General features: G+C 33.2%; 4 protein-coding genes across 4 annotated transcripts in view; 1 reads left to right on the forward strand and 3 right to left on the reverse strand.

Annotated features, from left to right (window-relative positions):
- Positions 1–23,091, reverse strand: part of LOC149725052 (uncharacterized) — a 56,961-nt gene extending 33,870 nt beyond the window's left edge. The window contains exon 1 of the mRNA XM_089892665.1: positions 22,691–23,091. The gene's annotated coding sequence lies outside the window, so the exon portion shown is untranslated. The remainder of the gene's footprint in view (positions 1–22,690) is intronic.
- LOC149725057 (RNA-binding protein 26-like) lies at positions 147–14,136 on the reverse strand. The gene is made up of 24 exons (XM_089892648.1): positions 13,955–14,136; positions 13,555–13,673; positions 12,939–13,027; positions 12,509–12,609; positions 12,088–12,147; positions 11,365–11,454; positions 10,714–10,764; positions 9,966–10,084; positions 9,168–9,391; positions 8,203–8,302; positions 7,324–7,401; positions 6,682–6,744; positions 6,196–6,296; positions 5,496–5,657; positions 5,043–5,132; positions 4,437–4,547; positions 4,053–4,178; positions 3,626–3,691; positions 3,235–3,318; positions 2,846–2,950; positions 2,224–2,415; positions 1,633–1,719; positions 1,141–1,215; positions 147–667 (listed from the first exon to the last, which is right to left on the reverse strand). Exons 1-24 carry the CDS (start codon positions 14,014–14,016, stop codon positions 380–382), a joined length of 2,643 nt encoding a protein of 880 aa, XP_089748774.1. The 5' UTR covers positions 14,017–14,136; the 3' UTR covers positions 147–379.
- LOC149725058 (thioredoxin domain-containing protein 5-like) lies at positions 14,400–20,260 on the forward strand. Its single transcript, XM_089892667.1, has 9 exons — positions 14,400–14,522; positions 14,827–15,018; positions 15,272–15,362; positions 15,518–15,576; positions 15,992–16,301; positions 16,794–16,895; positions 17,906–18,058; positions 18,596–18,814; positions 19,430–20,260. Exons 2-9 carry the CDS (start codon positions 14,864–14,866, stop codon positions 19,571–19,573), a joined length of 1,233 nt encoding a protein of 410 aa, XP_089748793.1. The 5' UTR covers positions 14,400–14,522; positions 14,827–14,863; the 3' UTR covers positions 19,574–20,260.
- Positions 16,644–23,911, reverse strand: LOC149725059 (uncharacterized). The gene is made up of 6 exons (XM_089892682.1): positions 23,485–23,911; positions 23,103–23,292; positions 22,453–22,604; positions 21,359–21,549; positions 20,703–20,865; positions 16,644–16,977 (listed from the first exon to the last, which is right to left on the reverse strand). Exons 1-5 carry the CDS (start codon positions 23,673–23,675, stop codon positions 20,711–20,713), a joined length of 879 nt encoding a protein of 292 aa, XP_089748808.1. The 5' UTR covers positions 23,676–23,911; the 3' UTR covers positions 16,644–16,977; positions 20,703–20,710.
- Between the last annotated feature and the right edge of the window lie 64 nt (positions 23,912–23,975).

Consider the following 23,975-nt stretch of genomic DNA (forward strand, 5'->3'; position numbering starts at 1 on the left):
TGCATTAACCTACCTACTCCTACTTACCCTACAAAATCAAATTTTAAATGACTGCTACAACAGTATATTAGCTTCCTTTTCTGGGTGTATATGAAAGTTAAGTTATGCAATTGGCAAAATCTGATCATGGCTTTAAAGATAACTCATTTTCCACCTGACAACAAGCGATTTATTGTCTAATTTTAAAATCATTTTATACTGTTCCTTGAACGAGAAGAATTAAATCACAAATCGCAATTTTGCTGCAGCGTCACAGAAAGAAATATCCAAACCCAACAGTGCAACTTTTTGCCTAGTGGAAAATATTCAGCGCAGATGAACTAGTCTTTGGTCTCTAGTAGCATACAACCAACATCCGGACATAAAACTTGAGAAGATATCAATGCCTCCACGATCTTTCTTCTGAAACAACATCATCATCATCATCTATGTCTCCTCCAGTCAACAAAGCCTCCTCATCTAGCTCCTCTTCAAGGATCGGGTATCCGTAATCATCCTGGGGAGGAGTAAACGGCTCGACACGGTCCACAACAACGGAGATATTGTCTTCGTCGTCATCATCGTTGTCATCCTCATCATTTCCAGCAGCAACACCAACCTCACTTTTTATCGTAGCTTCAACTTTTTCAACAGAACCACCATTGTCAGAGGAAGCTGTAAAATCCCTCTGCAAAAGTAATTGTTTCATTTAGTATGTTTGTTGGTGTATGTGTCCTTAGGGGCACTTCATGGCAATTGATCCAATCCAGTGGTCACTAATGGGGTGTCAAAATTATCAGCCATACATAAAAAAATAATCACTCCCAAAGTAACATACATGGTAACTCGTAAGCTCGAACGAGGTGTATCAACACCCATGTTATAACGAATTTTCGAGCCACCCGAGGATAAAGCTAGTTACATTCATTCATTCAATAAGAAAGTACTTTAAACATTAGAACAGAGTTAAACTGCTTAACACACGACATAATTGGCTGTTTTCAGAAAAAAGTGTCGATTACAGTATTACACAACACAATTTTTTTTGTTTAAAATTATATAGAAAGACAAAAACCTATTACAGAGATGGTATGATTAAAACAAGACTAATTCATAATGGGTGTTTTTACTGTTTTAAGTTCTCCATAAATACAAGTTTACCTGGTTTGGTTTAGATTGTGAAGTCCACACTATGATTAAATTCCTTCCTTTAAATGAAGCTCCGTTTGATGCAGCCTAAAAAAATTGAACTATTCAAAACAATATTTAATCACAATGTACAGTCAAGTGATTTAACTAAACAAGAGTTGATAATATATTTTATGGTTATGACATTAAATAAATGTAACTTACTTTATAGTTGCGTGACCGCAAAACAACAGTCGTTAAACAGGAGTGTTCTGTATCATACATCTCATGCCAGCTTACGAATTACCATGTATGTTACTTTATAGGTGACTATTTTTTTATGTGTGGCTGATAATTTGCACAACTCATTAATGACCACTGGATTGGAGCAATTGCCGTCAAGTGTCTTGCCCAAAAACACATACGCCCACAATGGTAGCAGTGAAGAACCTTGAACCCATTACCTCTGGGTTTTTCTTGTTTATTAATACAGAAAATTATTAAAACAGTTCAAGTTGTACATACATGCTCAGCATCTTGTCTTGCTTTATATTTAATAGCGCATGTTATTCCTTCTTCATCATATGTTAAGGTGTCTATTTCACCAAACTCCTAAAAGAAATAATAAAAGATTTAAACCATTTAGCAGACAACTGCGGATTTTAAAACATTAAAAAAATAAATATATATATAATGCCTTGCATAATCTGAGTTCAATTAGTTTAATGGCTTCATACAAACAAATTAGCCTTATACAAAAACACATTCACTTTGAAAGACAAAATAATAAAATAACCTTATGCCACTCATAGCTACAGTAAGAGAATTTCAACTGAAACTGATTAAACATTAAAAAAAGTTTGGATTGGGGGCACAACGGCCACACTAGTTGCATGGACGATCTATATACGCTGTCTGTTTGTTGGAATATGACTAAAAAGCCTAAATCAGGTCCTTAACAAGGGCTTCACCCAATAGAGTAGAAACAATAACTAAATGACGGCTGTTAATATATTTTATGGTTATTACATCACAGTGATTGTTATGAAGCAACATGCAAGAATATGAACACAGCATTATTATTACTACATTAGAAACAAGCCAAAATATACTCACAGAAAAATGAGCAATCATTTCATCTTTTTCCGTGTCCTGAAACCCGGACACACGTATCTCGCACGGGCGTCGATCAAGATTTGCTCCGGATCGGATAAAACGATGATGGTTTCCTCGGGATGACATCCGGGATCCTCCTCTTCCACGACTCCACCCTCCTCTGTATCCCGTCACAATACCCATTGTCTTAGCCTGGAGACAAAGAACGACATGATGGCAAAAAATTCATAGCCAGGATAGTATACGGTTGCACATTACAGAATTTCAAAACCGTGAGATTCGAACCCTTTTGTATTCGAATCTAATTACGGGATTTAGTATTCTGTTTAATGACGTCATCATACATCATCTCTCAAACTAAACAAACAATTTTTTAAAATTTAATAATTTTGAAAAAGAAGGTTCTTGTGTTTGTGGGATTTTCTAGAGAAAACGTTTCGTAGCGTCTTTTTAAATGTTGCTATACGTTTCGGCTTGGCCAATTTGGCTTCATACGTTTTTTCTTATAAACACAAAACGATTCGAAATAAAGTATTCTAGAATATCCTAGAATACCTAATTATTCTGTAATGTGGATCGCCACGACTGTACATACATAGTACAGTAGTAACAGTAATATTACCTCAACTTTCAACTGGTTTAACTTTTGTTTCAATGAAACCGTGTTTTCTCCGTTTGTTGAAGCATTGTAAAGATCTAACTCGGCGTCAAGTAAGTCCTTCTGTTTCTATAATACAAATCGTAAACCATTATAATGGGTTGTTAATTTATGTGAAACAATTGTGGAGGGGTACAGCACCACCAACGATGGCTAAATTGCCAAGACTAATATTTTGTTGGTAAAAATTTAAAAATTTTTTTCATTTACATTCCTAAAAAAAATTTTTCATTTAACTATTTAAAAAATTTTCATTTAAACCTTCTCAAAAAAGTTTTTTATAAACATTTTTAAATTTGTAAAATTAAAAAAATAGATATTAAACATTTTTTTATGAACATTTTTAAAAATACCTGGCTTTGTTTTATAGCAACTTCAACTTTTGATGGTTTCTCGTGGCGTATAATATCAGTTGAACTTGTTAAAGCTTTCAGGGTCTGTGAAGTGGTATGAATGTATGTTATAACACAGGTGTTCATACACCTCGTGCCAGCTTACGAGTTAAAGTATGTTACTTTGTAGGTGATTATTTTTTTAGATTTTTTCATTCTTTATGACTGATAATTTGGACAACCCATTAGTGACCACTGGGTTGGAGCAATTGCCGTTAAGTGTCTTGCCCAGGGACACATACGCCCACAATGGTACCAGCGACGAACGTGCTAACCACTTTGCCACGGCGCCGGACAGACAATTAAAAATTGTATATGTTTGTAAATGATATTATAATAAACAGCCAAATACCTTGATAAGTTCAAGCCTTTCTTTGGGAGACATATTCTTGTTTGAATCCAACTTTGCAAGCAGTAACTGCAGATATACCATGTTAATGTATGCAATAAGTGTTATGGAGGGTATAGCCTCATGGTATCTACCTTTGATATACCTTTTTAAATTGAAAATATTTTGCCTTTATTAAACATATATTGCCCTATAGGTATTCCTCCCTGAATTGAATATATTGGGACTGTGAGTTTGTTTTTAGATTTAAAATAAATTTTCTTTAATAAATATACAGTATGTCAAAGGATTTTGTTAAAATTTTAGTTTTTTTCATAAAATACTTAAAAACACTTTCTTTTTATTAAATATACAGTATGCATATAGTAAATGGTTTTGTTTAAATTTATAAAATACTTAAAACTGCCAATAGTTTAAATTAAAACATTACTTTCTGTTGCTCCACTTGTTTCTGCAAGAGTCCTCTCTTTTTCTTCTGTAATTCCATCTTCTTCTGCAGAACAAGTCGTTGACGCTGTTGGCTCTTCTGCCTCATCGAGTTGCGAGCAGCAATCACCTTTTAAATAAATTTTATTAAAAAATTTAAAAAATCAAATTTCATATAAAATTTTAAGAAAAATTTTTTTTTATAAAAACAAAAGAAAAAAGTATATGGCATTCAAGGTAAAAATGCTTAGGTAAAAACTCTGGCCGAAATACACAGAGTACAGGTCAACTCTTGCCTAAATCCAAGGTCCTACAGCCTACCTCGCTTTAAGACATTACATATATAGCCTAGAATTAGTAAAATGATTTTGAAAGAATTTAAAATTACCGCTTTCTTAGCTTCGACGGTGGCAGCATCAGTGTTTGGTTTGTCTGTTTTTTCAGCAGCAGGTGGAGCTAGAGGGTTAGTGATTGTACGTGTAACATTGACGTCTGCGTTCTGCAACAAAAATAATATTTAACATATAAACAAAACCATTAAATTCAAATTTGAGAAAAATTTTAAAACTGTCATCATATCCCTAACATTCCTAAATGTGCATTTAAACAAGTTACTTAAAACGCTGTTATATATTGCCAGTTGCATAGACTATGTAAGAAAAAAATCACCATAAGAATGAAATTGGGTGGATACTCTGTATATAGATGCAGATGCATGTGGTGTCAACATTTGTAGAATTCTAGCTTTAAATTTAGCAAATACAATATACAGGGTTTTTGTTGCTGCTACATTGAGTTTTTTGCTTAAGATCACAAAAAGTGCTAAAAGATATCTTTCACACTAATAGTATGTTTAAATAAGTGTAAAAAAACTTCCGGCAATTTTATATTTTGCGAGACATTATCAGAGTTTTTTGCTTAAGATCACAAAAAGTGCTAAAAGATTTCTTTCACACTAATATACATTATATTGCTTCATACTACTTCGACTTACTGCCTTCTTTCTCTCAATAGAAGGAGCTGTATATTTGAGTTGGTTAGGGTTTGGAAGCGAACCAACGCGATCTTTTATTGTAGATGTTGCCTAAAATGAAATAATGTGAAGAAGAATGAAGAAATAAATGGTAAAGAGTAAATGAATTGCAATAATTTAATTTCACACCAGAAAATGTCGAATTTCAATTCTATTAGTTTTTAGATGTGTTTTTCCATAAATTAAAACATTTTTGTTGCATATTTTAATATTTTTTTCCACATTTTCATTATTTTCATACTTTTTTTTGTTCTTAAAATTTGTTTCTCAATTGGAAAAATTAGAAAATTTTGTTAAAACAAACATTTAGCAATATTTTTGACAAATTGTAAGATAGCTTTGGTTTTAAGAGTTAAAAATCGTTAAAATAGGTTTGCAAAGTTGAAAAATTGTTTAAACACTTGATATACTTACACTAGCTTCATTGTTGGCAGTTTGTATTTCATTCTGGTTGAACCAGAAAGCTCGAATGAAACGATTGTTGAGAATCGCATCGGTATCGCGCATGGCTGCACGGGCACTGTTAGGGTGAGCGAACTCAATTAACGCTTGGTTGGGCTGCATGTTGAACTTTACCTGGGGTAAAAGGAATAGTCTTTATTTAATGTGTGTAAGTTATTTGACTGGCATAGCTCTTTTGATTGAAATAGCTCTTTTGATAAACATAACTCTTTTGATAGACATAACTCTTTTGATAGACATATCTCTTTTGGTAGACATAGCTCTTTTGGTGGACATTGCTCTTTTAATTGACATAGCTCTTTTGATTGGCATAGCTTTTTTGATTGACATATCACTTTTGAAAGACATATCACTTTTGATTGACATAGCTCTTTTGATAGACATAGCTCTTTTGATAGACTTAGCTCTATTGATAGACAGCACTTTTGACAGACATAAATCTTTCCGGCACATTGTTTTATGTCATATGGCAGAGGGATCCTACAGGGAAGCATACATCAAATCACACAATGTCATTTAACCTATATACTAAAAGTATGACTGTCAACATAAGCATGCCGCAAAAAGGAGTCAAACATATCTATTGTAAGCAGTTAATGATCTAGACATACAAACTACAACAGTATTTAGCAAACCAAAATAGGGGTTTTACCTGTATATTATTGATTGAGCCAAACTTAGTGAAATGTTCATTAAGTTTAGTGATGTTGTTTAATGAAGGTGGAATCTTTTTTACAATGATGGTTCGATTGCCTGTTGAATGATAAACATAATAAGAAGCATTTAATGATGCAGTGTATACAGTATATAGTAGGCTATACATTTGTTTGTACCTAATTTCAATGATTAAAAAAGTATATATAGTAGGGTGGGGGGAGATGGTACACATTTTCATTCTATTTTCTAGTCCAATTTGGTAGTAAACAAAGAACATTCTAATAAAACCATATCCTTAAGATTCCCATAATACCACTGTTAATTGTTTAAAATACAACCACAATATTTGGATATTATGTGATAAAAGTGTCCCGTTATTCCCACCCATAACGTAATTAGAAATGCTAATTCAGTCACACAGTAATTCATAAAACTAATAGAGAAAAACAACAGAAAAACATAAATACACCAGAAGTTGTACCTGCAGTTCTATGGAAAGGTCGTTTCATTGAATCATTATCTTGATCAGGCTTCTTCTGGAAAGCTTTGAAAATATTTACGTTTAATTTAAGATAAAAAACCTCATGCTCACTGTCAAGTTATCACATGAATGTTTTTACATACAAAAGTAAATGCTTAATTTATAAGGTTTTTACCAAAGAAACACATCATACATTTTAACTTTTTTAGGCAAATCAAACTTTAAAAGATCATGCTTACTGTCAAGTTATCACATAGGTGTTTTTTACATATAAAAGTAAACGTTTTTATTTGAAAGTTTTTTACCAAAGAAAAATCATTAATATAAACTTTTTTTAAGCAATTTGAACATTAAAAGATCACGCTCACTGTCAAGTTATCACATAGGTGTTTTAAATACAGACTTAAATGTTTATATTTATAAGGTTTTTACCAAAAAATATCATATGTTATAAACATTTTTAGGCAAATCAAACTTTAAAAGATCATCCCATTGTCAAGTTATCACACATACATACGAAAGTAACTGCTTAATTTATAAGGTTTTGTCAACTTTTTTTATAAGGTTTTTATCAAAATCAAAGGTTAAGTTCATGCTCACTGTCAATCGAATGGTAAGAGTAAAAATGTCTTCATAACTTACTATTGGAGATGTTGATTGCTGGATTTTGTTGGTTTTGTATCCCGTGTAATGCAGGGGCTTCTGGGTTATAAGGCTGGGCTATAATAATATATTAATATATATTACTTGTTTTGTAAAATTTGTAGTAATAGGAAATTAGGATCTTGAGCATGAGGGTATATTTGCCAAATTGTAAATTGTTATGAACACTTTTATTGAATATTTAGTAAAAAGCGATTTTAAATTGCGTTTTAGAATAGTTATAGTGGCTTATCACAGTATCCGGAATTCGTCTGTTTTGTCCGGATTTCGCTGCCGCATGTGGAACTTGGTAATGGGTTTGCATACGACTTCGCAAGCGAATTCGCACGCCGGATACTGTGTACAGCCACCTTAATGTGGTAAATGGTTTTAAAAATGGGATACATCAGAGTCTTATATGGCATTGGTGGAATATAAAATAGAAGCATAGGTATTAATCATACTTTTAGATTAAAACAAGCATTTAAAGGGTATTGCAACAGGTACACTTGATTGGAGAAAACACCTAAATTATAACTATGGCAAAATCATGGTAATCCTGCAAAAGAACAGAAAGAGTAGAAAAGATATGTAAATTGCAGAGAAAAAAACATTAAATTGGGGAAAACACCTAAATTTCAATTACAGCCAAAAATAAAATTAACTAAAAAACAACAGAAAGGGTGAAAAAACATAACAGAAAAAACAACCCTGAATTGTGGAAAACACCTAAAATTTAACTATGAAAAAAGTCCTAGTGAACCATGAAAAGCACAGAAAAACAAAAAAAACATTTCAATTTTTGAGAATTAAACACAATATATAGATGACAATCAGCTAAATTTCATAATATTTAAAAAAAAAAAAAGTTTAACTTACGTTGTGGAGGCATAATGTTAGGGTTGCTTGGTCTAAGGTTAAGAGGTGGGGGTGGGAACTGGTGTAGAATATGGGGTGGGGGTAATGACATGGGGGGCATCTGGAAATAAATGTAGAAGTGTTTATATTTATTGAGTATTTAAGTTGCTGAAATGGTTAACTTAATGTTGTTCATTGTTACTCGGTTTTGTTAAATTTAAGCTTTGTATAAAAGAAAGGGTATAGCAGGGTGGAGGGAGATAAGACACCTTTTCATTCTATTTTCTCGTAACATTTGGTAGGAAACAAAAACATTTCAAAATTATAAAACCGTATCCTCATGGCTTCTATAGACGGTTGTTGATTGTTTAAAACTCGATCATGGTATTTGGATGTTACGTACTGAAGGTGTCCCATCTTTCCCCACAGTACTATATTACTTGAAAATCAGATATATGTGGATAATGTGGTAATATGAATAGTATTTATTGTAGAAGAAAAAGTTGATTATCTTAAAGCAGAAGAAAACCCAAGTTGTTTAATGTAACTTTTAACTAGTTTTCTGTTATATTTTTATCCTTACATACACTTTTAATGATTATAAAAAAATCTGCAAACTGTGGACAAAATCCCAGGTCCTTTGACAAGGGACCACAAATATAGAATAGAATACATTGAGTAATACATTTATAAAATCCCAGTTTTTTTGACGAGGAACTCACTCATATAGAATAGAATACATTAATACATACATTTATAAAATCCCAGGTTTTTTGACGAGGAACTTACTCATATAGAATAGAATACATTAATACATACACTCATAAAATCATATGTTGTTTGACAAGGAACTCACACATATAGAATAGAACACATTAATACATACACTCATAAAATCCCTTTTTTTTTACAAGAAACTCATTCATATAGAATACATTAATACATACACTTAATATTCTGTCAAATAATTGTGTAGTTAATCTTACCACAGGTGGTATAGGCATAGGCATGGATATTGGCAGTCTTGGTATGAGGTGTTGCAATGGTTCAATGTTGGTATGGGCTATAGGAGGTGGCAAACGGGTGTCTATGTTCGTAGCTTCGTTCGCGTTTTTCCGAGTAGGAGATGTTATTGAGATGTCATCAACTACAACAGCATCTGTGCCATGATCGTAAGGACAGGAGTCTCCTTTCATACAGAATCCTTTCTCTGGAGTTAAGCATTAGTCACTATATTAGTATTACAGCAATGGATAAATGAATACTTTATCTTCCTTTGGCCAGAAAACAGTCGTTATAACAGCCTCAGAGTTACCAAGTATGTAACTTTGTGGGTGATTATATTTTGAGGATTTTTTTTATGTGGGGCTAATAATTTGAACAACCCATTAGTGACCACTGGGTTGGAGAAATTGTTGTTAAGTGTCTTGCCCATGGACACATACACCCACAATGGTAGCAGTGAAGAGCTTTGAACCTTTTACCTCAGGGTTACATGCATGCGCGCTAACCAACTGTGCTATGTGGCAGGACAAGGGAAACTTCTTAATAAAAAACAGCATTATTTACAGCAATGCAAAACTTAAGTTTTGAAACCAACTGCTTGGACAGATACAGATTCTTGCAAAATTTGGGAACTTTTCATTGAACTTATTAAAGCTGCATAAAACAACTTTTTAAAATTAACTGCATACTTACACCAACAACAGTATTTTAAATATACTTGCATATAAAAACCTAAATAAAACATTACAACTTGTACAACTACAAATACACCAACTTACGATCATAATCCCAACATCTTTCTTTCTTCTCTTTAGTTTCACTTGAATAAGACTTTTGGTTCCCATCTTTTGATTGGGAGTTCTCACTTGCTTGAGCAGGAGAAGAGGATTTTCGGATCCTGAAATTATAATTTATTAATAATATTTTAGCAGCTCATCCGGTATAAAAACAGAGTATATATTTCCAACGTTTCATCTGCCATTTGGCGAGACTTTATCAGGGAATGTAACGCAACAGTACACGCAAGCGAAAAACGGGAAAGGGGGAAAAATTATAATTTATATATTTGGGGTCAAACTTTTTGGAAAACATGAAGGCTGCATATTTTTAATTATGAATGCCATATAATATTTTTTAATCTCTAATGCACCGTTAAAATTTTATGCAAACCCAAAATTCGTAGAAAATGGTAAAATGAATGTTGAACTACTCGTTTAAGCTTATTAATGTATGAAAGTATTATTTTTAACCATCATGCTAAGAAATCTCAACTTAGATTTATACACGCGCCAAATGCCATCATCAAAGAAAAAGAATTCCTACACAAAAAAATTAATCCAGAGTTTAAATAGAAGAATGTAACTGTACCACATTTCATCATTCAGTTAAAACCTCTAGATTGTACATTTTGAGATTCAATCGTGTTTTGCATTTGTTTTTGGAAATTATTTAGTTAGTTAAAATGCACACAAAAGCATACTAACAAGTACAAACCCTAAGCATGTAAATAACATTAAAGTTTGTTACCTTTTTCTACGAATGGGGGATCTTGACTGTCTTGGTGAAGAACGATGAGACCTGATTGACAAAACTTGTAACATTAGAAAATTACATTTCTAAAACAGCTTTTGGTGTAATGGGCCAACTGTGGCCCACTTAACAGATATGTGGCCAAAAATAAAACCTCAACCCAAATAGAATAGAAACACTACTTTTAACAATATAAATAGCTTAACTTCAGTATTTGTTTAAAAAACATACAATAGTTTGAAAAAGACTAGAATAGCATATGGGTAAACTATGCCCTAAGTTTCAGGTTCCTTTGCACGTCTTGTTGTATGACTTCACCTATATAATATAGAGAAGCATTACACCAAAGTAATAAGCATAAAATATGGACAAACTCTGCCCTAAATTCAATGCTCTTGGCATGCCTTGTTGTATGACTTCACCCATAAAAGATTAGAAGCTTATTACACAAAATATTTAGACTCTGCATCGCCAATGCAATTGGACTGTGCTGTCGATGGAGTCGAGATGAAGCACCGGTCGCATGCAACTTGAATGGGCTTTCAGGGTGTGGGGGTAATGGGCCAAATCTGGCCTAAATCCCATTTCCTTGACAGAGACGTTACTTACAAAAAAACAGAATAGAAATACAAAAAATATAAATATTACCTTCGTTTATGAACTGGCGAAACAGAACTTCTTGATGATCGAGCTATTGGTGAAGATGAACGACTACGTTGTCGCCTGTTACTTTGATGTCTGTTCGAAACCATATTATTATTTAAGACTATATATAGACACCAAATTTTTGAAAAGCAGGAGAGGCAGAAATAGTTGAAAGCACAACCTTATTAAAGAAAAAAACCTATTGTTTCTAATGTATATTGATTATGGTATCCAAAAAATTCCAGGGTAGGCATGCATACCCTGCCACCCCAGGTTTGGCAATAATATGTTTGAAATTGTATATAAATATATAAGATGTTTGCAAAAACCTGGGGTGATATTAAAAAAGTTCAGTTAATGTATAGATAGGGCACCTTGTTGAATAATGAGGTGAATACTGTATTATTTTGGCTCTACTGGTTTGTATTGACATTTAAAAGCAAAGTATAATATTAAACTGTAGTGTGAAAAATAACACTAGAGTAGCTATGATGCCACCCTATTACACAATAAGTGACATATCAGAGTCACCCCAAACACCCCTAACCTATAACATAAGCTATGATACCCAGCACCGTCGCATAGCAGTTTGGACCCCTGCTTCTCAGAGGTAAAGGGTTCAAGGCTCATCGCTGCCACCATTGTGGGCGTATGTGTCCTTGGGCAAGACACTTAACAGCGATTGCTCCAACCCAGTAGTCAGTAATGGGATGATAAAATAGTTACCTGTGACTGGCCATGGGTGACCTTCTCCTATTTCTTCTATCATCGTTGTACCTTCGACCACTGTAGGATATATCAAATTATTAAAAACAATACTGCAAGAATTATTTATATATAATGTAAATATTATAAAGTGGAAATCAAGCAATTCAGGTATTTATACACCATATGCTGCAAGTCAAATCTTAAAGTGCAACTTATGCTATAAATGGTGTATATCAATATAACGAATATTAAAAAAAATAAAAAAAATAATGCTTTGAATAAAAAACGTGACCTTTACAGACAATATTAGGCAAATCAACAGATAATTCTGATGTAATGTAAGTAACGCAATGCTTTTTTAAGTGTATTGTTCATATAGCTGTGCATAGTGTTCGATAAGCAGTATTAAAACCAACAATGTTTATCACGAATAACTCACTCTTGGCTGCGAACTCTATGTGGGGACCTGGAACGTGATTTTGTTCGATGGGAACGAGAATTTTCCTTCTGCTTGTCATTTGAACTTGATTTGCGATGAACCTTTTGGGGTAATTTGAATAAATTTTGCGAGACCGTTATGTAGGCATCAAAAACTGAAGTTTATATTTAAATAAATGTTGCCAGAGTGTTAAGTGGACATTAAAAACTTATCAAAACATGACAGTCATATTGTAAATGACACACTGACACTTAACTTATTATTTCTACATATTATTATTATTACCAAAACTAGTATCCTCGTATTTAGCTTTTTAAAAGTTTTATGTAATATATATTTATGAAAACATAGTGTGCCAGTGTGGAATAAAGATTTGAGTGCGACATATGTTTTAATTGTTTTACTGAAGACAAATAACTAGCCTATTTACCTCAGTTTGAACATTCGTGATTGATTCTTCTTTAATGTAAGATTTGGAAGTCAAAGCTTCAAATAATGCAGAAACAAAAGCATCCGTCTCTGAAAAAAAACTTGGCTATAAAAATATATATTGAAAGGTTTTTAAAAAAACAATAGCCTCAAACTAGTGGTAATTGTTTAACTCTTTGTGTACAACATAGAAAAAATTGGCCTATAAATATATATATAAAAAACATTTTTAAAAACAGTTGCCTAAAACTAATGGTAATTGTTTTATCTCTTTATGTATAACATAGTCTGGAATAACCCAAGTGAAATTGTGTTGTGTAGTTTGAAGTTAGTCTGCAGAGTATGGCAGGGGCACGAGCGATTTTGTTTACAAATTTTTGGTTATGCACGTCAATACGTTGTAATTTGCACCATGCCCCCCACTAATTAAAAAGTGGAAAAATTATGTTTTCCAAAAAGAAGGATTTCCTATATAGATTAGAAATGTATGTGCTTTGCATGTCGATTGTTGATCATAGCACGAGCACATACGAAAAACAACTGCTTTGTAACGCGAGATTTTGTCAGGAACTGTCATATTCTGCAGACTAAATTTTAAGTCTTACAAGCAAACTCACCCTTTTGAAGAAAAACATCCAACTGCTCTTTGCATAAAGTTTTCAAATCATCTTGACTTTTTTCTTTCTTAACCAAAGCTACAACGTACTTGGCAAGGGCCTTAGGATCCGCATCACAACTATTATGTAGAATGTAGTTTAATTTAGCTATTTATATAGCATAGTAACAATTTCCATAGAGAAGGTAAACATTTTTTAAACATTTTCATTTAGGTGGTAAATGGTAAAAAAGGGTTCCAAGATATACTTTTTCCGGTGGTTGCTAAAATTGTTTTCGCAACCAAATCATTATACTGATGGTTAACAGCTATACAAATATTTCTCTAATATAAAGAATATGCCATAATTATGCAGCTATAGAGTATGGCAATTGAATACATGATTAATACAAATAACTTACACAGGGGATAACTTCTTTGTCAGCCAGGTTTGCAAAGCGTCAACGTTATCTATTGCAACCATTTTTACTCCGGTTCCTTTCGTTTCTTGGTAAAAAGAAACTTGAATTCCAAAGATGCAGCAACAAATTTAAATTACGTATACGCTATATTAGATGCTGTGTAAAATACGATAAATATTGTAAATGTATACGCGCTATTACGTTATATAATACCAGTATAAACGAAACATAATTTGTCATAATACGAGTATAAACGAAAGTGTGCAACATGATCTACCAATGCAAAACTAATCATGCTAACGAGCACTTTAACATTATAGTTAGCGTAACCCGAATCAGATTGAAAGTTGCCTTTTTTCAAATGCAAAGCTGCCTTTTTCAATCACTTTTTTAAGTTTTCGCCACGTTTAAATTGAGTTATGTCCACTCTAGTCAACGATACGAAAGCGATAGCGTCCTTAATTTGTTGTGAGAGCAGTTAGTGCATAGTAAAGCTGAGAAATGGTGATACATCGGACTTGCTTTGTGTAGCAGATGTTACAGATGTAAAGGAAACTGAAAAGTAAAAGTACGACGTTTTACCATAGATGTTTATATTTTCTTGAAAAACTGGATTTCGTATACAACCAGGGTTTTTACATATTTGTTTTCGGGGCTAATTTAATGCAAATATATATTCTTAAACATGCGCGGTTTTTATTGCAGCGGTCATTCGCATAAATAGTACAGGGGTAAGGTCATTTTCTATTGAGTATATTTTAAATATTTATATACGTGTAAACGTGCGTGCATTTATTCTTAAAACTACCACATTATGTCGAGTCCTGGTCAATACACGGGTAAAATAATACGGGATTTTCTTGTTTTACCAGAAATTCTCAATTCTTGATTAGCTAACAAACTGCAATCATGAGAATTTCATTAGTTTTGGTTCTCATTTCTGTTTTTGCGACGTCTAAATGCGACGAACCCGCACAACGAACTGATGAGACACTTTATTCAGAAGCCACATTTAAAGAATTGGTGGCGGATCAAAAACACTTCATCATGTTTTATGCTCCATGGTAAAAAAACCTTTATATCAGTCATAAATAATCTACCATAGTCCATAACACACATAAATGTAACAGACAAAAATCAAGTCCAACCAACTGTTGTATTAGAGATATATATTTCACCCAAATGGCATTGCCTCTGCAAAAAAAAAGCATAAAAAAATACAAAAAAACACATTTAGTATTGATATGTTTAGTTTTGTGTGTCTAATTTTGCATTATTAAATGTATATATTCAATATATATCATGACCATTCACCAGGTGTGGACACTGCCAGAGGTTGAAACCAGTGTGGGAAAACCTTGCTGAAGAAATCAATGGAAATTCTGAAATTGATATCTCCATTGCTAAGGTATATTTTGGTTATATTGGAGACATTTTTTGTCTTGTATTTCCAATATCCTACTATAGAGTTCAGATGACGTAAAGCCTTTTAAATGTGACTATCTCATTTCAGTGCAGTTGTTTTTGCTTATACATGCTTATATGATTACAATTTTCCTTCAGGTTGATTGCACTGTAGAAACAAAGCTCTGCTCAGATGAGGGCGTAATGGGCTATCCAACGTTAGTATGCTTATCTTATTCATCAGTTACAATATTCTTGCCTTTTTCTGTTCGACCCTTTGCATTTCACCAACAATAATGACCCACAAAGTAACATACTTGGTAATTCGTAACAGGCACAAGGTGTATGAAACAGGACACTGTGTTTAACAACTGTCGTTTTCCGGCCATGCGTGGATAAAGTAAGTTACATTCTTACTATATATTGTAAAACTTAAGCTATATATTGTATATAGCAGAACACCCATGTTATTCTAATTACTGTCTGTCGTTCCCTCACCAGGCAAAAATAAAGAAGTTACATTCATTTATTTGCTGAAAAGTTTCACCCATTAGTCTTTATATTTTAAAACTTAAATTGATGGCCAACCACTGTTATACCCCTATTTTTTTATTTCCTTTAAAACCTTTATAGGTTGAAGTTGTTTCATCCATCAAGAGACTCACTTCGTTACAAAGGTGGACGAGATTTTGAATCTCTCAAATCATTTGTAATCGCTGCAGTCAACCCCTTACCTGACCCCAACCAATTCTCTATTCCTAACGATGGACTTCATGAGCTGACGGAAGACAATTTTGAGAACCATGTTTCTACTGGCCACCATTTCATTAAGTTCTTTGCGCCGTGGTGTGGCCATTGCAAGCGACTTGAACCTACGTGGGCACAACTTGCTAAAGCTCACACTCCAAGTGAAGAAAACAAAGGCGATGTCAAAGTGGGAAGGGTAGGTTCTTTGTAATATATAGCATTACGTGGATGCTTTTTATCAAGAGCAAAAAGACCGTATTTATTTACATATTTTTAACATCAGTATGTTCTGTATTGGTGGGTGTCTACTTTCTAAAAGGTAGCATGCCATGGAACTTGGGATTTAGGCCAGTTTTAGCTTATTATCCAGATGCTAGTTAACAAAAAGGTGTAGCCACCACGCTTGTTTTCTTCATCTAAATGTAAATATTTTATCAACTGTAAAGGTGTTTTAACAACTGTTGTTTGTCTCTATATCCTGTCTTTTCGTTTAAAATATTTCTAAATCTTTGCCACCGTAATTGAACAGACCAATAAATTCTATTATTATTAAAATCAGTATTTATTTGCTTGGTGGTTGAATAAGTTGTACAAAAACTTAACATGTAATGTTTAGACTTTAGATATCCACATAATAACCTATATTATGTGGAATCGAAGCACATTTTCATTGGTTTGTTATACACAGGTTGATTGCACAGTTCAGAAGTCTGTATGTTCTAAACATGAAGTGCGTGGATATCCAACATTGCTGTGGTTTAACAATGGACAAGTAGTGAAGAAGTATCAGGTAAATTGTCTACACTTCTGCATTGAATAAAATATACCAATAAAGTTGTCCGGCGCCTTGGCACAGTGGTTAGCATGCAAGCCTGTAAACATAAAAAAAAATCAAAAAGTCAAAATAAAAATCACCGACAAAGTAACATACATGGTAACTTGTAAACTGGCACGAGGTGTTAAACCTGTGTGATAACGACTGTCGTTTTCCGGCCACGCAAGGATAAAGTAAGTTACATTAAAGCTGCATTATATAGTACTGTAGGGGAAGACGGAATACCTTTAGCACATAATATCTAAATATCCTGATTGTGTATTAAACAATTAACACAATCTATGGAAGTTTTTCTTTGAATGTTCTATGTTTACTATCAAATGAGACAAGAAAAAGAACAAAAAAGGTGTCCTATCTTTCCCCACCCTGACCCTACTATATAGAAAACCGCATATATTAGCATAGTAGTTGGTGTTACCACTTGAATAAAAACCTTTATAAAATCAATATAATATGGAAAATGTCTACAAAGTTCGCTACTTAACCAACCACTTACAATCTATTAGGGTCTGTTGATTAACAATAAAGTACCGGTATTCTCAAACTAATTGATCTCATGCCCATTGAAGCATTGCTCAATTACTGTATTGTTGTAATTCATCTAAAAGAACATATTTATAATATTTTTATTTATAAATATTAGTTTTACCAGCAATAATTTTGTTTAAATGAGTAATCTTATTCCTATATACACCTAACAATTTGTTTGATTTTTGCTTTAATATGGCTTATAATTTGGACAACCGATTAATGACTGCTTGGTTGGAGCAATGTTCGCTAAGTGCCTTGCTCAAGGACACATACGCCGATCAGTATTAGTATCAAACCGGGAACACTTTAGTTACAATGCTGGCATGTAAGCCATAGCCACGATATCACCCTGTTACAAAAGTTGGGGTGACATGTTCAGCAGGGACCTCTAACATTCTGCTTTACGTATGTATTAAAACACTTGTGTATTACAGAGTGGTCGTGACATCGATAGTTTCGAGAGGTTCATCACGGAAATGACGACTGGAGAAGCTCCTCCTCCTCCAGTTGAAGATAAGGCTCCTCCAAAACCCGCTCCTCCCAAGCCAGTACCGGTTTTCCAGGAGGAACCAAAAGAACAAGAACCGGTGTGTTGACAATTTACTTTTAATATTTTAAGCAGATTATTTTTATTAAAGTATGAACTTTGAGACTTGGTCACACTGGTGACGTAGTGTTCCCTGGCATGTTCCTTTTAGACCTGGTACAAAGCAGTTTGGCTGTTGGGTAAAGGGTAAATCTGGCCTAAATCCTAGATCCTCTAGGACCTTACCCAGATAGGTGCAGCGGGCTCGCCTATTTATTCCAATAAAATGTAAATTTGTTTTTAAATGTAAGCGTGTTTTAACAACTGTTCTTATTTGTCCTGTTATTCTGTTTAAAATATTTTTAAATATTCGCTACCGTATTCGAAGAGACAAACAAAGTTATTATTATGTTATAGAATAAACAGTATAGAAAACAGAACTAAAACAGTACAAAAAAATGAATTGCTTCCTTAAAAAGTTTCTAGCATGTTTTATAAAACCCTATACTTTGTTACACCTGCGGTTGCCTATGAATAACTTCATTAAGTAATTAATTATACCAGCAAACAAAAGACTTTATTTCCTGCCTTCCACCAGACCACACCTGTGCTTGTACTTACTGGCAAAGACTTTGACTTCAATATTGCGCTTGATGTAACATTCGTGATGTTCTATGCTCCTTGGTGCGGATACTGCAAGAGACTTGCTCCAACCTGGGAAGATCTGGCTGTCTCAGATTTTTCTGAAGTTGAGTCCCCGGTAAAAATTGCAAAAATCGACTGCACAGAATATAACCACATCTGCCAAGCGTTTGAGGTAATGACTTTTGTTTTAAAGTGTTGTGTTTAAAATTAGAAACCAAATTCACTTCTGGCTAAAAGTAACAGCATTAATCACAAAAACACAATTGGCCATTTTTAATTTTTCCTAACATAGTGTTAAAAACAGTATTTATTCGACAAGCTCAGTTTTTATCTTTAATTTAGATCTCTTTGTGATTTTCATATTAACATACATGATAATACATCTTGTCTAGCTAACCATTGTAGCATTAATCATAAAAACGCAGTTGGCCATTTGCAATTTCTCCCAGCGCACTGATAAAAAGTAGTATTTATTCTGCCATTTCTACAACTTTAGCTAAGTTTCTGTTGTTGTAATACCTTTATTGCATCTACATCTTTCTTGAATCTTATAATAGTCTTCATATTAACACTCATCTTTTCTAGCTAACATTAGTCACAAAAACAGTTGCAAAGTTTCCCAACGTCATTTGCCATTTTCCCAAAGCTTTGTTGAAAGGTAGCATTTATTATGCTACTTTAGCTTAGTTTCAACTGTTTTAACATAAGCTTTCGATCTTCTGCTGTAACGACCTAAATGCACATACATTATATATTGATTTTCATATTAACATATCTTTTCATTCAGGTTGGTGGTTATCCAACTCTCATTCTCTTCAAAGATGGAGACAAAGTAGCGAAATATAAAGGCAATCGTTCCATGGATGATTTGAAGTCTTTTATCATCAAAAACTCCAAGGAAGTCGCCCAAGAAGCAAAAGATGAGCTGTAACTTTGTGCTTGATAAAATAGACCAATTCTGTAAACATATATATTAGCAACTTAATTTTAACCTAGCTCTCGTTGAAGCATTTTCTATACGAGCTAAAACGTGAATCTTGTAGAACTGTAAGGGATACTTGAAGCTTTTTGCGCCAGTTAGCTTATAACCAGCTTTATATTATAACCATTTGCATACACAATGCAGTCAAGTTTCACTTATTTCAAATTAAACTGTTACACCTTTGAGTTCATATTGCCAAGTTCAAAATATATTCTGAACTTTTTGAATTTAAATTTAAATTTTCTCGTACACCTAACGCTTGTTAATCCAAGAAATGTCTTTTGTATTCGTTATAAACCTACATGTAGATTTTTATAACTTTGCAAAGTGCAATACAGTCCTGTGCAACAAAATAAGTTGTTCTGTAATATTGTTTGTAAATTCCACTCACCAATTTAAACATTCTTCCAATAGCTTTGTGTTATTTTGACTGAAGGTCTTCAAGCAATAAGACTGTGGTGCTAATTCTCTTTCTTAGTTAGATATTAATATAAAACAATGTGTAAAATACTGGACACTTTCGTTAAGCTTTCATTTCTAATTTGAAAATCAAGAAAAGAATTGTTGATTTAAAGTTTCGTTGAATTTTGATTTAAAATGTTGGAAGGATATAAATAAACATCATATTCACAATAATGCAGAAGTTTATAAATGTGCCAATAAAGGTCCTTGGGTATCACTTTATATATAGCAAAGCTGACTTTTAGCCAAACTTGAATGTTGAAACAATAGAAATAAACATAACAATGCAGACGTTATAAATGTGCTAATAAGGGTCCTTGGGTATCCCCTATACAGCATGGCTGAATTTTAGCCACAACACCATTCTAGAAGCTTCCTAAGTATTTCAAGTTAACAGCACCGGTATTCCAGTATTTGTGAGACACTTTAAACCCAGATTGCAATAAATTTAAATGCTTTGTTACACAAAAAGGTAAAAGTCTACTTTCGGAACCAAATAAATTTATATTTTTAGAACCAAATAAATGTCTTTACAAATGCTTGTCAAGGCATAACTGCCAGTCTCCATGGTTGTGAGAATATTTCACACAAGATTTGTTTAAATAGAATATCCCACCTGCTATTTCAAGTCTCTGGCTTTTCGGGTTTAATGGACTTACTCCCTAATTTCTGTTTGTTTAAAATCTTTTCTTCTAAAGCAAACTGATCTATTCCAAACATGCTATATGTTGGTACCATTGATTTGTTGACTTCGTCCTTTTTCTTAGTTCTCTCCCAACCTAATAAAACAGATTCAGATAACTGGTAGAGTTAAACTTGTGACCATAATAATAATATGGTAAGGTGGAGGAAGATGGGACACCCTTTTATTCTATTTTCTCCACCCATTTGGTAGTATACAAAGAACGTTAAAAGAATTATAAAACCGTATCCTCACGACTTCTATAGACTGGTGGTAATTGTTAAAAACACGATCAGAATATATTTGGTGCTAAAGGTGTCTCATCTTACCCCACAGGACTCTACCTTTTATTTTAAATACCTTAAACATTTATTAACAAACCTATACAAAAATAACTGTATGAAAATATAATATGTTATACCAGACAAGCTAACATATAAAATAAAACTGTTGATTGAAAATCCATTACTAAATTTTTTTCCTAAAAAAAATCAGTAAATTTTTATATAAAAAATAATACTGACTAAATTCTTGTTCCTAAATAAAACTCACAAAACTTCAGTAAATTCTACGTCTTAAAAGATACTCACTAAAATCTTCTTCAATTTCTTCTTCTTCCTGATCCTCATCTTCCAGAGGACCCATGTCCACCAAACCGGAGTCCAGAAGCTCCCGGACTTTAGCATCCATCATCACTTGATCCGATAGAAAGAAATGGAAGGTTGGAACTTGACTGATGATGTGGCTATGGATGAGATAGTGGCGGATTTCGCCAGCGAATCTGGGCAGGATATAATATTAAAAAAATTGGATTTAATTTTTTATTTTTTTTTTATTTGTCTCTTTGATTACAGTAGCAAAAATTTAGTAATATTTTAAATAAAAACAGGAACAGTGATAAAAATAACAGATGTTAAAACACGCTTACAGTAAAAACATATTTAAACAGGGAACTTCTTATTTGTGTTTAAATTGTGTGTGGGTAGTTTTTATGGCTGATTATTTTTGGATGGCTGATAATTTAAACAACCCATAAAGAATCACTGTTTTGTAGCAATTACTAGTATGTCATGCGTGTTGCCCAAGGAAACACATTCAAAATGATAGCAGCCTGGAGCCTCAAACCTTTGAGCACAAGGTAGGTGTACAGTAACTCTAACTTAGTCTCGGCCTCTCAGGTCACATGGAGTACCATGCTGCAGGACCTCACCCACATATAATGGAGCAGAATGATTTCATGAACATATAGTATTTATCAAGATTCCATTTAACACAACATAAACTCCCAACTAATGGCTTACTACAAGCAGATATGGCCACATAGTTTTTAAGTGTCCGGCGCCCTGGCAAAGTGGTTAGCCGTCTGCCTCTAACCCAAAGGTAATGGGTTGAAGGCTCATTGCTGCTTACATTTTGGATGTATGCAGTGGCGCAGTCAGGAAGGGTTAGGGTGTCGTGACCCCTCCCCTCTTTTAAACCAAAAAAATTAATTAAAAAAAATTTAAAAAAAATTTTTTTTTTAATTTTTTTGATTTTTTTTTTTTTGATTAAAACCCACCACCCCCATATTTTTTTCTTTTTTCTGGCTGCGCCACTGGGTGAATGTATCCTTGAGCAAAATACTTTGCTCCAACCCAGTGGTTACTAACATTCAAGTGTGTAAAGATGCGTAAAAATGAATCACCTGTTAAGATTCTCTTGTATAAAGAAGTCTCTTTTACTTCCCTGTAACTCCCATTGTATTAAACAATGATTCTTTGATGTCATAGTACACGTTGTTAGTTGTACATGGAGTTGACTTAACTCATCTGAGACAATACCAGAATCTATAACTTCCTGTGACAATGAATAAATGAATGTAACTTACTTTATCATCGCGTGGTTGGAAAACGACAGTCGTTATAACACGGGTGTTCATACACCTCGTGCCAGCTTACGAGTTACCATGTATGTTACTTTGTGAGTGATGTTTTTTTTCACTTTTTTATATATGCAAATAATTATAAAAGCATTTTATATAGCAAGTCTACTGTTTTAATTTTATTCAATAGTAGTTTAATCAAAGGGCAGTCGATTTTTGTGAAAGTTATGTAACAACTGTTATATACAGCTCTTCATACATCTCATGCCAGCTTATGAGTTACCACCTATGCAACTTTGGGTGATTATTTTTTAAGGGCTATTTTAAATATTTTTTGTAGTGAATGGCAACAATTTAAGAACCCATACAGTACCACTATGTTGTAGTTATTAAACAGATCACACTATATAGTATATATATATTTTTAGAGGAAAAATGTAAAATATTCAAACTTTTCTGCTTAAATCAATTACCTGAACTTCTTTTAATACAATATTTGCTCTAGTTTGATCTCTTAACAAAACGCTTTTATTCAATTTGTTTTGATATTTTCTGTTCAGAGAAACGTTTTGAGAAGTGTTACTTTTAACTGGCAACACGTCACAAAACTTTTTTCTCATTTTAGGTCGATTTTTAAGCATCTTCTTCATTTTCTCTTCAATTCTGTTAAAACATTAAAAAATAGTTTTTTAAACCGTCAATTTTACAACAACCAAAATTTATAAAGATTACATCTAATAGGTTTCATTAGTGAAACACTGTTTGGTATAAGTAAAAACAAAGCATTTTACAGTATAGTTTGCAGTTTTGTTAATTGTACTGAATGTAATATAATACAAACACTTAGCCATATACCTTTTTGATTCTTTTTCATGAAACCCTATACTTCTTAAAATAGAACACTGAAGCAATTGTGGAAAGCAAAGGTTATGTCTTGCTACCATACACCCAGTATAGTTAAAAACATTACGAGCATTTGACCAGGATTGTGAGCCAGTTATTGGCAATATACGGTTATACAAACAAAGTTTTTTAAGCTGGTGCATACTGGAGCTATGACACTGTAAAAAAAGGCACAGGTATGATGCTGGTGAAGAATCCTCCCTCTACTTGATTTACTAAACCCTAGGCCCTAACCCTTAACTTAATACGTATTTTGGTGCTAGTGAAGAATCTCCCTCCCCCCAGCTTATTTGCTAACCACTAACCCCTAGAACTTATATTTTTTGATTGTTTAATAAATTGGCATGCGTGCATAACTAAAATTTTGTAAATAATATCGCTTGTGCACCTGCCATACTGTGCAGACTAGCTCTTCCAGTCTTCGACAAGCAAGAAACGAAGAA

Source organism: Ciona robusta, chromosome 14 (genome assembly GCF_009617815.1).
Source record: "Ciona robusta chromosome 14, ASM961781v2".
Lineage (NCBI taxonomy): Eukaryota > Metazoa > Chordata > Ascidiacea > Phlebobranchia > Cionidae > Ciona > Ciona robusta.

Coding starts and splice junctions, on each gene's coding strand:
- LOC149725057 (XM_089892648.1), bottom strand. CDS start 14,016: ATGGTTGCAATAGATAACGTTGACGCTTTGCAAACCTGGCTGACAAAG. Junction 6,745..7,323: donor AGCAATCAACATCTCCAATA/GTAAGTTATGAA, acceptor ATATTTTCAAAG/CTTTCCAGAAGAAGCCTGAT. Junction 2,951..3,234: donor TTGCTATAAAACAAAGCCAG/GTATTTTTAAAA, acceptor TTTGTATTATAG/AAACAGAAGGACTTACTTGA.
- LOC149725058 (XM_089892667.1), top strand. CDS start 14,864: ATGAGAATTTCATTAGTTTTGGTTCTCATTTCTGTTTTTGCGACGTCT. Junction 15,363..15,517: donor TTGATATCTCCATTGCTAAG/GTATATTTTGGT, acceptor ATTTTCCTTCAG/GTTGATTGCACTGTAGAAAC. Junction 18,815..19,429: donor ACATCTGCCAAGCGTTTGAG/GTAATGACTTTT, acceptor CTTTTCATTCAG/GTTGGTGGTTATCCAACTCT.
- LOC149725059 (XM_089892682.1), bottom strand. CDS start 23,675: ATGCACCAGCTTAAAAAACTTTGTTTGTATAACCGTATATTGCCAATA. Junction 23,293..23,484: donor CATGAAAAAGAATCAAAAAG/GTATATGGCTAA, acceptor ATGTTTTAACAG/AATTGAAGAGAAAATGAAGA. Junction 21,550..22,452: donor ATACAAGAGAATCTTAACAG/GTGATTCATTTT, acceptor TATCCTGCCCAG/ATTCGCTGGCGAAATCCGCC.